The following is a 14,219-nucleotide window of genomic DNA, read 5'->3' on the forward strand; positions in this document are numbered from 1 at the left end:
TGATTGTGGGAAGGTTGGTTGAAGTATAACGGGGAAAGTTCAAACACCAAAAAAGGAGTATATGTTTGGAGTTAGAGGAACAGAATCAATTGCAAACAGAATAAAATTATGAAGAGGTCTTATCAGACTTACAGGATCCGACGTAGGATAGTCCATTATGGCCATTGGATACTGAAGAGCCAAAGGATTCAGCAAATGCCTAGTCCCTCAGAACAAGAATGACCAGTTGAGATTGAAGGCCTGGGGACTCTGTGGAGGGTTACTTGTACGAGTCTTATTACAAGGGGGAAGAATGTGGAGTTTGATGTTTGCAGGCAGTGGCAGGAGGAAAAGATGCACCTGCTCCAGTGGATAGGCTTTTCCACGTGCAGGCACACTTCCTCCTGCTTTCCATTTCATTCTATCTGGCTGCAAACCTGTTGCATGGTGCCACCCAGAATGAGGTTAGGTCTTCTCCCCTCTTTTGCTGGCTCCCATGTTGGTTATTTCTGGAAACACTTTACTAATCTGCCAGGTGTTCTTTTAATCAAGTTGTTTAATCACTGACTAAGGGTCACAGGGAGTTTGATACTAATTCTTTCTGCTAAAGATGTGTCATGAAGAATATGACTCCTTTGGAAAGTTTGCTGGCAGCCATGTTGGGGGATGGAAAAATTTGAAGAGATCCATTCAGGGGAGTTTTTATTTTTGGGGAGGATGTGGATACGTGGCAAGGGAGATAAAGACATTTAGAAGATAAGAGCAAGAGACCTTACCGATTAGATAAGGAGAATTTTTAGCAGGGGTGTATAGTTTGGATGAAGATGACATCGATGAGATTGAAAGGAGAGTAAATTAGGATGGAAATTCTTCGAATGTTTCTGTTAGTACTTTGAATAGATTTCTTTATTAAAGATTATAAAATAATTAACTATATACATACATATGTAATGTATGTGTGTATCTAGAACCAGCATACTTATAAGCACTTGTTGACTTTTGTGTACAACCAAAAATGTTGCATCCCTGAAGCAGATATGGTGAAGACTCTATCCCTGTATAAATTGAGATTGGGACTTGATGGATGGGACTCTTTGTCAGAAGGCATTCTAAACAGGGACAAGAAGAAAAATCCTCATGCTCTTCTGAGGATGTCTTTTGGGCTTGAGGGAATAAAGCAGGGCATGGAGGTGGTTCAGAATCGTTTTTATGAGCTTCAGTTTCTTCTGTGCAATGTGGAGAATCCTCGACCCAGCTTGAGAAAGGATGGAGACACTGCAGGGAGGGTAATAGGGAGGCATTGCTTTTTTAAACGAATCTTTTCTCTATGTATTTTTTGAAATAGAAATCCCTAGTCACTCATTTTCACTATAGCAAAATGTATATGATTTAGATTTGGAGGTTGAGGGATGTACTTTTTTTTTTTTTTTTGTCTTTTTCCTTTTTATCGGTACCAGGGATCAAACTCACGACTGCCTGCTTGCAGGGCAGGTGCACTTATGCCGCTGAGCTAAATCTCCAGCCCCAGGATGTACTTTTTATTTTATTTTATTTTTTCCTCTCAGCAGGGACAGATGAAACTGGAGCTCTTCTCTTTCTGAACTCTGTCTGATTGCCTCTTTCTCCAACTCTTGTTCATTCTCTATTTTTTAAAATTTGTATTTATGTGTTTATTTGCTTATTTTGTCTTTTTGAGACATGGTGTCACTGTCTATGCAGTTCAGGCTGGCCTTGAGCTCACTTTGTAGCCCAGGCTGTTCTCGAACTCTCAATGATCCTCCTGCCTCAGCCTCCCAAGTGCTGGAGTTACAGGCATGCATCACCACACCGGGCTTAATTTTTCTATTTGTTTATCTTTTGTCTTTGTCAACTCTGCATTTTTGGTTCCTATTTTACCTTTGTCTCATTACTTTGTCTCTTGATTATCTCTTCTCTATCCCCTCTCTGAGGTTTGTATCTCTCCTCATTATTTTAGCATAGACTTTGATATATTTTTATTCATCACATTGAACTAAAATTCTAATGAATTAAAATTCACTAAAAATATATTAAGTAAGGCTTTTAAAAAATCTGAGCCAGTTTTTTTTCTTCCAAGATTCCTGTCAGTTATTGATGCAGTAACCTGACAGTTGGAGAACTTGGCCCTAAGTGTAAGAAGAATACAGTGCAAAGGCCTTCTTGTGGCACTGGATCAACAATAAAAGACCTCAAGTTAATGATCTCCCAAGTGCGTACTGTGTGTGAGCCTGGAAGTCAGTTCAGGGAGCAATGTGCAGTAGGTATTAGAAGTACATGAGGTGGCCTAGCATCTAGGAATTCTGCCAAGAAAAGATAATGGGGACAGTCAGGTGAGTCACGGTGAAGACACCAGTAACTGTCAGATAGAAGCTCACTTGCTGGAGTGGGAATTGTTGACGTGTACTTAGGGGACAGCAAATGATGGCATTAGGAGCACTATGGCCCTGTGAGGGACAGAGCAGCTGGACTTAGAGGGATAAGCAGTAGTGATGCAAAATTTACAGTGATGATCAAGTGAAAGATGTAGAAAACTTCTGCAAACCTTAACCTACTGTGTGCTGATAGCCACAGGTTCATAAATAATATGGTTTATCTTTATTGGGAAATGATACTGAAAATACACTGCAGTGCATTTGTCAATAAAATACAGTGTATAAACATGAAAAAGTAAGCAGTATGAAAAAGAGAACCTCACATCCATTGAATTGAGAGAAAGAGTCAGGAAGACAAAGATGAAGATTTAAGGGTCTGATCACAAAGGATATGGGTAAAAGGTTGAATTTTTGTGTCAAATCCTAGATTACTAGAAATGGTAGGTACCATAAGGGGTGATTTTAGGACATATAATAAGACTTACTTTGTTGCAGCAGGATTGTTAATTGTCTTGGTTTTGACTGCTATAGCAATCATCACAGGCTGGGTCACTTAGAAATCAAACACTTACTTCTCATGGTTCTGGAGACTGCAAACTTACGATTAGGGTGTTAGCATGTCAAGTTCTTAGGGAACGCTTTCTTCCTCGTTGTGTCCTCACACATCCTTTCCTTGACCGCATGTCCCTTACTCTTTTTATGAGAGCATTGTTGGAGTGTGGATTCTATTCTCATGTCTAATTTCTTTCTAAAAGTCTCATTTCCAAATACCTTCACATTGGGAATTATGGTTTTAGCATATGAATTTGGGGGAGAAATAAATATTCATTCATTCATTCCATTCATATCAAAGTGCTCTATAATTAAAAATAATTTTGTCTACTAGTATAGAAACAGTATAATACTCAAGTGGTATAAGTTTACAGAGAGATTAAAGTATGAGTCAATGTATAATATATATTATACATGCCAACATAGTTTTAGTTTGCTAAGATCACTGTATAATTTACATAGTTAAATGTACAGATCTTTTATGTACACAAACTGCTATTTTGATAAACTTATATGATCAGAACTGAATATTTCCTCATGCCTGAAGTTTTGTCTTGCTACTTTCCATTTACTTTTCAGAATTTAGTTAGGTCTTTAGACAATTTTTGCCTTTATATTATTGATTTGTAGAAGTTATTCATATAGTATGTACTGATTCTTTTGTAAAGTATTGCATGTATTAAGGGTATAGTTTATATATCCTTATAAACATGTAGTTTGCCTTTTTATTTGTTTAACAGTCTTTTTTTTGTACTAGAAATCAAACTCGGGGCCTCACGCTTGCCAGACAGGTGCTGTGCTTCTGATCTGCATCCCCAGCTAATAGTGTCTTTTAATGAGCAGGAAAAAACCCCTTTAATTTGGATAAAATTTCAGACTTCTAAATTGGTGGTTTCATATTGCATTCTCAATAGTAATTTAGAAGTTGCAGGTTTTCCATAGTCTTGCCCCACTTACTCTTTTAGTCTTATTTTAGCCATCCTAAGATTGTGTAGTGCGTTCTCATTTGTCATGTTACATTGCATTTTCCAAATGACTAATTGTGTTTGGCATCTTTTCCAGTGCTTATTTATCATTGGTATGTATTCTTTGATGAACTATTTGTTCAAATCTCATACCCATTTAAATATTGAGTTTTTATCTTCTTGCATATAATTGAAAAATTATTTTTATGCTAGATAGAGGTTATCAGATATATGTTTTGCAAATATTTGTTCCATCAGTGAACTTGTCTTTCATGTTGTCAGCAATGTCTTCTAAAGAGAAAGTTTTTAAATGTGAGGTTGTCCAGCTTTTCTTCCGTGGCTTAGCCTATTTTGAGATTCTGAGGAATTTTTGCCTCACAGAGTTAGAAGTAACGTTTTAAAGTTACTTGAACTTTCCACTTGAACCATTTGGTCTATGATTCACTTCAGATGTTTGTAGAAGATTTGAGGTAACAACTGAGATTTACTTTTTTTGTTTTCATGTAACTATTCTTTCCTCATTGAATTACTTTGGAACTTTTGTCAAAATTGTCTAACTATTACTGTCTATCTATCCATCTATATTTCATGTATGTCAGTTTTTGTACTTGCTGTTTTGTTTCACTGATCTATGTGTGTCTTATTTGATTGTTTTTATAATATAAACATGTCATTATTTATTCCATATTGATTAGCTTCAACATTAACTTGAAATGAGGTAGACTGTGTCCTCCAACTTTATACAAATTGTTTTGGTTCTTTTATGTCTTTTGCATTTTCATGCAAATTTTAGAATTAAATAGACAATTTTTAAACAAAAGCCTAGAGATTTTTGACTAGGATTGTGTTCAATTTATGTTGGCAAAAATTAACATTTTAACAATATCACACCTTCCAATCCATCATTATGTCTCTCTTCTTTAGATCCTTTTGATCAGTAGTGCTTTACTGTGATCAGGACATAGTTCTTGAATCTGTTTTCTTAACTTAGATATATCGTATTTCGGTGCTGATGCAGATGGTATTTTCTGAATATTATTTTCTGATTGTTTGCAGTATTTAAAAATACAATAAGCTGGTTTTGTGTACTGACCTTTTCTTGGGTGCTCACTAGATTTACTTAATAGCTCTTAAAGATTTTATGTTAGATTGGTATTTTTACACTGATAATATTGATGGGAAAAAACAGTATTTTTTTGTCCTCTTTCTCAGTTTGTATGCCTTTTACGTCTTGTTTTTCTTTCTTTTAAAATAAGATCTCCAGTGCAATGTTGAATAGCAGTGGTGAAAACTCACCTGTTTTGTTCTAATATCAAGAACAAATCAAATAACATTTTTTCTAACAGTAGGAGGAAAGTGCATTCACTATCAGTTATGATTTATTAGTAGGTTTTTGTAAATGTTCTTTACCAATTTCAGAATTTTTACTTTGCTATCTAGTTTGCTGGTATCCTAAAAAGAAAATAATGGATAGATATTGTATTTGTTAAGTCCTCTATTTATCAAGATGGCCATATCTTTTGCTTGTTAATATGAATAACTTTTATTATTCTTTGACATTATCTCAACATTTCATTTGTCTTAAATTATGTGAGTTTATGATGTATTATGTATTTGCATATTGCTGGATTTATTTTGCTGAAGATTTTGAAGGCTCACTTTTTTTAGCTTTCAGATGTTACTTTTCATTGAGTTTCTTAGAGCCATTCTGGGTTTCCTTAGTTCAGTACTCAGCCAGGATTTGAGGGAAGTTTATATGCAGATGTTGTTTCCTGCTTTCCAGCTGCGCTGCCTTTGGAAGCAGATTATATGTTCTTTGTATCTAATCGTATTTGGTACCTGTTATTCAGTCTCTCATTATACCCCGCTTCCTTGGTTTTCCGAGCCTCTAATGAGCACTATTTTGCTTCTTTCTTCTGTAAGAGCAAGTTGTTTAGCTTGTATATTTCAGTGTAAACTGTGGTATTTGTCTTCTGTTCTTGGGTTATTTAATTTAGTCCAGTGTCCTTCAGGTGCATCCATGTTGCTATAAATGATAGGCTTTCTCACTCATTTGATGGCTGAATAGCATGCACATCCATTCGTCCATTGATGGAAACTTTGGATGCTTTTTTATTTTGGCTATTGTGAATAGTACTGCAGTGAATGGGAGGGAGCAGCTGTCTCTTTGATTTATTGACTTCATTTCTTTGGATATCTAACCAGTATGGAATTCTTGGATCATGTGTAGTTCTATTTTTAGTTTTTTAAGGAAACTACAAACTGTTTTGCATAGCGGCTGTACTAATTTATATTCCTACTAGAAATATTGTAACAGTTTCCCTTTCTCTACATCCTCACCAGTATTTGTAATTTTCGAAAATAACCACTGATTGGGGTGAGATATTATTGTGGTTTTGATTCGTGTTTCCCTCATACTTAGTAACATTAAGTATTTTTTTCATGTACTTGTTGACTGTTTTTATATACTCTTTTGGGAAATGTCTATTCAGATCATTTGCTCATTTTTACACTAGATTACATGTGTTTTTGCTTTTGAATTTTTTGAGTTCCTTGTATATCCTGGATTTTAATTCCTCTTGGATGAATAGTTTGCAAATATTTTTCTCTCATTCTGTAGGATGTCTTTTTCCTCTTTTGTTTCCTTTGTTATGCAGAAGTTTCTTAATTTGTTATAATCTCATTTGTCTATTTTTACTTTTGGTGTTTGTGATTTTGGGTTCTTTTTTTTTTGAACCAGGAATTGAACTCAGGACCTCATACCTGCCAGACAGGTGCCATATCCCCAGCCTGTTTTTGGGTTCTTGTCCAAAAAATCTTTGATCATATAAATTTCTTGAAGTTTTTTTTTTAATGTTTTCTCCTGATTGATTAATAATTTCTGAGCTTCCGTCTAGGTCTTTGCTACATTTGGAGTGATTTTGTATATAGTGAGTGCATGGCTGTAGTTTCCTCCTTGATGTAGTTTCTCCAGCAGGAACTGAAGCAGTACTGAAGAAACTTCCTTTTTTCCATTGAATGATTTTGGCACCACATCAGTTGACTATAAATATTTGGATTTATTTGTGTGCTCTCTAGTTTGTTCTATTGTTCTGTGTATTGGTTTTTATAGCCTTTTATTTACTTCTTTCATTGTTTCCTCCCTTTATTTTCTTGACCTCTCAATTTTCTTGACCAAATAGCATAAATTAACTTTTTTTGTTTATACAGGACTGTTAGAAGGTGACCATTTACCAAATTCCTCCATGGGCAATTATTTTAGTTGAAATAATTGTCTCTTCTACAAGAGAAAATATATTTTTCTACAAGAAAAATATATCTGTGACTAAACCTGAACTTAAAACATGATTGTTTTTTGAAGTCCAACTGCTAATTATTTCACCATGCAGTGTTCATTATTATTGGAATAGTAAAATTTCAAATTTTAACCACTGGTTTTCATATGATGAAAATAAAAAGAGCAGTATTTTATCATAAGCAGTAGGTTATCCATATTTTCTAGGCTGAGCAAATAAAACTGGGAGAAAACAGAAGGTATAGTAAGTTTCAATTTTAGTCTCTCATTATTTTATAATGGCCTAACTTGGAGCATTTGCTTTGTATATATAATTGTCACTTTTTAAGGAGCTTTTATGCTTTTACTGTCAGAAAGATGTAATTAGCACTTGGTGCAGTAATGGGACCCACAGATGTTCTACATCCCTTCTGTTTCTTTTTTTAAAATTTTTATTTTGAAGGTAGTAAAATACAACAGAACAAGACAGAATAAAGCCAACTGAGACAGTGTAGTGAAACTGGTACAGAACTTCACAGCAGGTTACCAGTATAACAGTAATAGGTATCACGGTATATCTCATTATCTTCTCAATAGTTCTTTCAATCATGTATATCAAAATAAAATGGAATACAGAACATTATAGAACTTATCAAAACAGAATATTGAATGGAGCAGTACCATTAATCAAAATAAAGCAAAACAGTAATAAAAATATTTGCCTTCAAGGAGGTGGTAGAAGGAAATCCCCCTTATTTGCTATGGTCAACCTCCCAAGGAGATACTCAGATCTCTGGTTCCCATTTGCTAATGGGGGCAGGAGATGGGGGGTTGGGGAAGTAGAATGACAGACTCTCAGCCCGTGTACCAGTAGGCTGACTACTACTCACCACCACTACTGCTTAGAAGGGAGGGAGGCAGGCTGGTTGCTTGGTTTCCCAGCTTCCTAAGTTCCAACATGGCGCAGACCTCAGGAGATGTTGGTGGTTCTCCCTCTGGAGGGGCTGCAGCCTGCCACACTGCCACACCACAGCTGCTTACCAGGGAAGGTAGCTGGTTGCTTGGTTTCCCAGCATCCTAAGTTCCAACATGGCATGGGTCTCAGGAGACACTGGTTGGTGGTTCTCCCCCTGGAGGGGCTGCAGCCTGCCATACCAGAGCCACTTACCAGGGAGGGGAGCTGCTTGCTTGGTTTCCCAGTGTCCTAAGTTCCAACATGGTGTGGCTCTCAGGAGATGCTGGTGATTCTCCACCTAGATGGGCTTCAGCCTGCCACACTCCCTTCTCTTTCAGAGTAAGATTTTGGAAACAGTTTTCGGAGATCTGAAAGGCTGAGTTTGGTATGTAAAAGGTGATACCAGAATGACTAAGGTAAATAATCCTTTTTTATTTTTTTGGTACCAGGGATTGAATTTATGACCTTGTGTTTGCCAAGGAGGCTCTTATACCACTGAGCTAAATCCCCAGCCCTAGGTAACCATTCTTATGTCCCTTATTCTTAAAATGGCACTCCTGCCCCTTTTCTACCACCATGTTCTCCAGGTTGTACTGGGTTTTATTTCTATTCTGAAAAAGATGACGGAAAGAGAAGCTAAATATGTAGAGAGAAGAAAACTTATTTGAATGTTCTTCAAAATATGTTTGTCGTAGTCTTTACATTTCTTAAACTATGTTTTGGGATATGTACAAATATATTTTGATTCTTCTGCAAATACTAAACTTATTTTCTTATCTGGTTTTATGTCTGAATATGAAATAGAAAAATCACTGGTTTCTCAAAAGCTAAAGATCACAGTTTTAATCTGATTCCTTCAGTAAACTTGAAAATCTGTACTGTGCTCCAGGCACTCTTCATTTCTACATATACAATGTCATTTTTAGTATACCCTTATGCAGACATTTTGTAAAAAGAAATTTAAGCAAAATAATATTTTTTCTATTTACTTATGTATTTACTGTTTCTATTATTCTGATCATTCCTTCTCATGATCAGAATTTCTATTTATTATCATTTTTATTTAGCCTAAACCACTATTTTTAAAATCTTTTTGAGGGTAAGTCTAATGACAGTGATTTCTCTCAGCTTCTCAGCTCTTTTGTTTTATTTTTCTCAGTTCTTTTGGTTTATTGGTATATGTTTGAGATACACAGTAATTAGATTCATCTTGGGGAAATGGTACATATACTTTATCATATCCAAATCACTTTTACCTCTTTTTTCCTTCCATCAACTTCATTTTTGTAGGGTGCTTTTGCAGGATATATGATTGACAACTTTTTTTTTATTTCAGTATTTTAAAGGTGTCATTTCATTGTCCTCTGTACCAGGAAAGTTTTGTGCCATGATGTCTGTGAACATTTTTTTTTTTTTGTATCATTTGTGGTATCTTTTGCTTTTTCATTGACTCCATTCAATCTTAAGTTATTCTTTGTCTCATCTAGCAGTTGCTGGATTGATTTATCATGTTCCCTTGCTATTTTTGAGAAATCTTTCTTTTCTTGGTTGCTAACTGCAAGCCTGTCTTCAGTATATGAAATCCTGCCCTCACACTGGCCTAATCTGCTTCGAATACTTTCAATGGATTTTTTTTCCAAGAAATTTTTATTCTCTGGAATATCTGCTTGAATCTGCTTTATGAATTCCATTTCTTTCCTTTGATGAGCTTCCATAATTTTCTTAAGCTCATCTATTTTTTTTTTTTTTTTGTCGGTATCTGCTCTAGTATCGTGAAGCATGGTCTTTATTTTACACACCATCTCTGTATTTAGCTGAGAGATTATTTCGGATTTTATTTTTTCCAGAGCTTCTTTCAATTGCTCTGTGTTACCACTTCAGAGAGGCCTGGTGGGAGGCTTTTGGATTGTCTCATCTCATTGCTCCTGTGTTTGCCTTTGGCGAACTGGAGGTCTGGGGTTGCATTTTGTTTAAGTGTGTTCTCATTTTCTTTTCTTTCTGTTTTTAGTTTTAATTCCTGGAGTGATGCTTGTAAACTGCCTATGGTGGGTTGCTTTACTGCTAAGGACCTCTAGGTAATGACTATTTCGTTTAGGTATCTTCTAGGTGTACCTGGTTTTTTGGGTTTTGAGTCTGTTGGAAGATCTTACCTCTGCAATTTGTTAGAGATGAGATGTTTTTAGTTGTTTGGCTCAGTTCCTGGTTCATTGGCACTGTGCCACAGTATTTTCTGTGATCCTTAGTTCATCTCAGTCATGGAATATTAGGACAAACAGCTGTTTAGAACAGTTATGTTGGTTTTGGCTGTAGTGGTACCAACAGTATCAAACACAGTCTAGAAAATGTCAAACTGAGCTAACTCTTAATTTCCCACTTTTAACCATATGAACTAGATTTGTGGTTATATAATAAAATCTAAAACAAAACAAAATTATATGCAGTATACAAGTCCTTAAAAAGTCAATTTGTCCTTGGGGGTTAAAATTTAAAATAGATTAGGGAAAAACAGAGAACTGTAAGAAGAGATTAGAATTAAGCTGAAGGACAAAGGGGGATCATGCCAACCTTGGGTAATAGGGACATATGACTGAAGGAAAAGAGAAATGGAAGAGATAAAAGGAAAAACAGAACAGGATCACAGTCACAAAGAGGCTAGGAATCACGTTCAACTCATAAAAAGAAGGAAAGAAAAAAAAAAGAAAAAAAAGTCCATTTTCAGGATTCTCTCTGGTTTCACTAGTAGACAGTCTTTAGAAACAGAGTGCTGATGGATGCAGATCTATTGCAGCAAGCCAGCAGTAGCTTTTGGGTGGGGTATTGGATAATCTCAGCAGGCCTTCCTGAGACTAGACTCACTGAACTCACGGCTGTCTGAGCAATTTTCATGGGTCTGAGCCCAGCTGGGAGTCACTAGATGGAGCCAGCATCAGCTCTGGATTCTGAGCTCAGCTAGCCCGTCTCTAAGACAGCTTCTGGCCAGTTCTCCCCGTGGGAAGACTAAGCCTTCTGCATTCACTGCCAGCCAGTGTAGTCTCACATCTGCTGCTCCCCTTCACTGCCCTGCCTCTGCGCAGAGACCAGGGTCACCGGCAGTCAAGTTACTGTGCGTCTGCAGGTTCAAGCTGCTCCGCTCACGTAGTGAGTCCCGTCTCAGGAAGAAGGCACTGCTAGCTACCTCCTTTGCTGAAGTTTCTCTCTTCACTCTTGCTATGGGCTTCAGTTCATGCTTGAAATTATGTCTGGGTGCAGGGACCCGCTTCCCTCCTCCTTGTTTTCCTCACAGTGCTGTCTTCCAGCGTCTGTATGGTGACTCTCAGAGAGGCTGTTTTCTCTGTTGCTTACCACTCTGCCATCTTCTCGTGGTGGTCTAGCTTACACTGTTTCTGCTGAGAATCAGTGAACGTTTTTATCTGTGTTCCTCCATTTCTCCTCATACTCCTTATTGGTATTCAGATTTTTTTCTTTATTACAAAGTTAAGGGATTAAAATTTGCCATAATGTCACCCCAACCATTATCCTGGTTGGCATTTTCTTAGATTTGTAGAATTATATATTGTTTTTACTAAATTTGGAGGTTTGTTTTCATCAGTCATTATTTCTCAGGTACCTTTTTTTCTAGGAATATATATATATATTCATATATTCACATATCTATATATCTCTCTATATATATTTTCCTGTAATATATTCAGAAATTGAAATTGTGTGTGACTTTTAAATTTTCCTTTGAGATATGTTGAATTTCATTTTATTAATTTTAAAATTATTTTAAATCTCATTTTAAAGATTTATTTGGGTGAACATAGAGCCTAATTTGGACTAATTTATCTCTTCTACTAAGCTGTATCTTTTCTGAGCCTTCTACAGAAAGCCCTGTATTCATTTAATTTGCTTAGAATTCCTGTATATGTGAGACCTTGGAGTGGTTTATCTTGTATCTAACATAGATGGCTTGGCATCTGGCCAGACTCAAGGGACTCTGAAGATCCATGGAGCTTGTCCCAGCATACTTTTCTCTTTGGGTTGACTCTTACTCAGAAAGCTCAGTTTCTTCAGGCTCCATAATTCTAATCTCTGTCTCCTTAATTCTTTGCAATTCTCTGCTTGGATTCCTGTTTTGCTACAGTCTGTGTGGTATGCTTAGACATAAAGAAAAAAAAATGATGCAGAGACTCCTCTTCTGTGAAAGATTCCTGTCCTTTTCTGCCTGCTGTGCAGTATCTAAAAATGGTTGTATCATTTTTCTTATAAAACATGCAGCAGGAGGTCAAGTCCATCATGGCTAGTCTTTCATAATTTCATTTAATGCTGATGTATTGTTATCTGATTGCTACTTATTGGAAATGCTATCCAGCTGGTTATATGAGGTATTACAGGGACATGCCTCCAAGATTTATGCCTCAGTATTGACTCAGTAAGTGTAGAAAATTTCAAGTATGTGCAGAAGGGATACCTAATCATAGCAAGACTAGCAAGGCAAAGCAATATTCTTAGATTACTCCCTGATTAGTATGGAGCTAGTAAAAGTGTTTTTTTTTTTTTAATCTCCAGGTTTTGTTATATCCTCATGAGTCAGATCTTATTCTTGTAAATCGAGTTTTCTTGATGTATAATGATACAGCTGTATTGTTAATAACCCGTGTCCTGTAAAATTTCAGGAGCAGCATTTCTTGCCATTACAACAATCTATGCTGAGTCGGGATCTGGTTTTGTTGTACCAAGTTCTTCTTCCAAAGCTGGCGTGGAAGCCATGAACAAGTGAGCCTTCTATGTTCATCCTGTTGCTGAAGATAAATGAAGTGCTTTGGTAGCTCATGGACCTAAATTCCTGTTTTCTGGTTTCCATCTAGAGGAAAAAAAAAAAAAAAAAAAAAAAAAAGACTAATTTGGGTTCACCAAGAGACACATTCTGTTTCCTAGATGAATCCTAATTGCCTAAAATAGCACTTTTGATGGAAATGTCCTATAAATCTGCAATATCTAAGAGCCACATGTAGTGATTGAACCCTTGAAATATGGCCACTGTGACTGAGAACCTGAATTTAAAACATTTAGAGTCACATGTGACTAATGTCTTCTTCAGACATCACAGGCTTTTTGTCCTTTTGCGCATCCTGATTAGTGTCATCTCTAACCTTGTAAACACATCTTCATCTTTTTATTGTACCTACTGCGTAAGGTTATTGGGAGTAACACAGACTCTGAGCGCTTGCCAGGTCTAGACCTTTGCTTAGGAGATAATGATTGCTTTTTAAATTTTTTTCCCCATTGGCTTTCTCCATTGTATTTGTTGTAATGGGGCATTCTCATTATTGCCCATCTGGCTAATACAATAATCCTGCAGTATATTCCTTTGCTATCGATGATTTTCCCTTTCATTTTTTAAGTTTATATTTCTATCAGAATTATCTTTCTAAAAATATATATGTTTTTTGTTATTCTTTAGCTAAAAACATTAGCTCATTTTCTATTACTGTTTGGAATAAAGGTCCAAACAGCATGACATTCTAAGTAAATTTGTCCAGGCCTTTGTTTATTAATTCATTTAAGCAGTAACTGTCTTAACTATCACATACCTACAGTGTGCCTGCCATTGTGGTAGATACAGGCATATGGTGGACATGGGAATACAACAACACTTTTTTTTTTTTGAGACAGGGTCTTGCTGTATAGTTCAGGCTGGCCTTGAGTACGTAGCCCAGGCTAGCCTCGAACTTACAGTGATCCTCCTGCCTCAGCCTCCGAAGTGCTAGAATTACAGGCATGCGTCACCATGCTTGACTGGAAATAGAGCAGTCCTTGTTCTCACCTGATGTCGTATCATTCCATCCATTATTCCTGGGCTTTATCAGCTTTACTATTATTGTTCCCTTAAGTATGCCACGTGTTTGTATCTAAGTTATGCTGTTATTAATTTTTGCTGTGATATGGTGCTTAATTTTAAAGCTTATTATATCATTTGTTCTGGCATATTTTTTTTTCATTATCTACACTGAATTAATTAACCAGTCCTTATCATCTGTTCTATAAAACTTTGTTTAATCCTATCTCATGAGGTGACACATTGAAAAATGGATTCTGAGATGCAGGTAGTATATCAGGGT

General features: G+C 36.2%; 1 protein-coding gene across 1 annotated transcript in view; it reads left to right on the top strand.

Annotated features, from left to right (window-relative positions):
• The window catches only part of Decr1 (2,4-dienoyl-CoA reductase 1), a 40,261-nt gene that overhangs the window by 19,154 nt on the left and 6,888 nt on the right, over positions 1-14,219 (top strand). The window contains exon 6 of the mRNA XM_003479888.5: positions 12,774-12,873. Within this exon, the coding sequence (XP_003479936.2) occupies positions 12,774-12,873 (100 nt within the window). The remainder of the gene's footprint in view (positions 1-12,773; positions 12,874-14,219) is intronic.

This window comes from Cavia porcellus, unplaced genomic scaffold (assembly GCF_034190915.1).
Source record: "Cavia porcellus strain 051 isolate PalLab524CR breed Dunkin Hartley unplaced genomic scaffold, mCavPor4.1 scaffold_10, whole genome shotgun sequence".
Classification (NCBI taxonomy): Eukaryota; Metazoa; Chordata; class Mammalia; order Rodentia; family Caviidae; genus Cavia; species Cavia porcellus.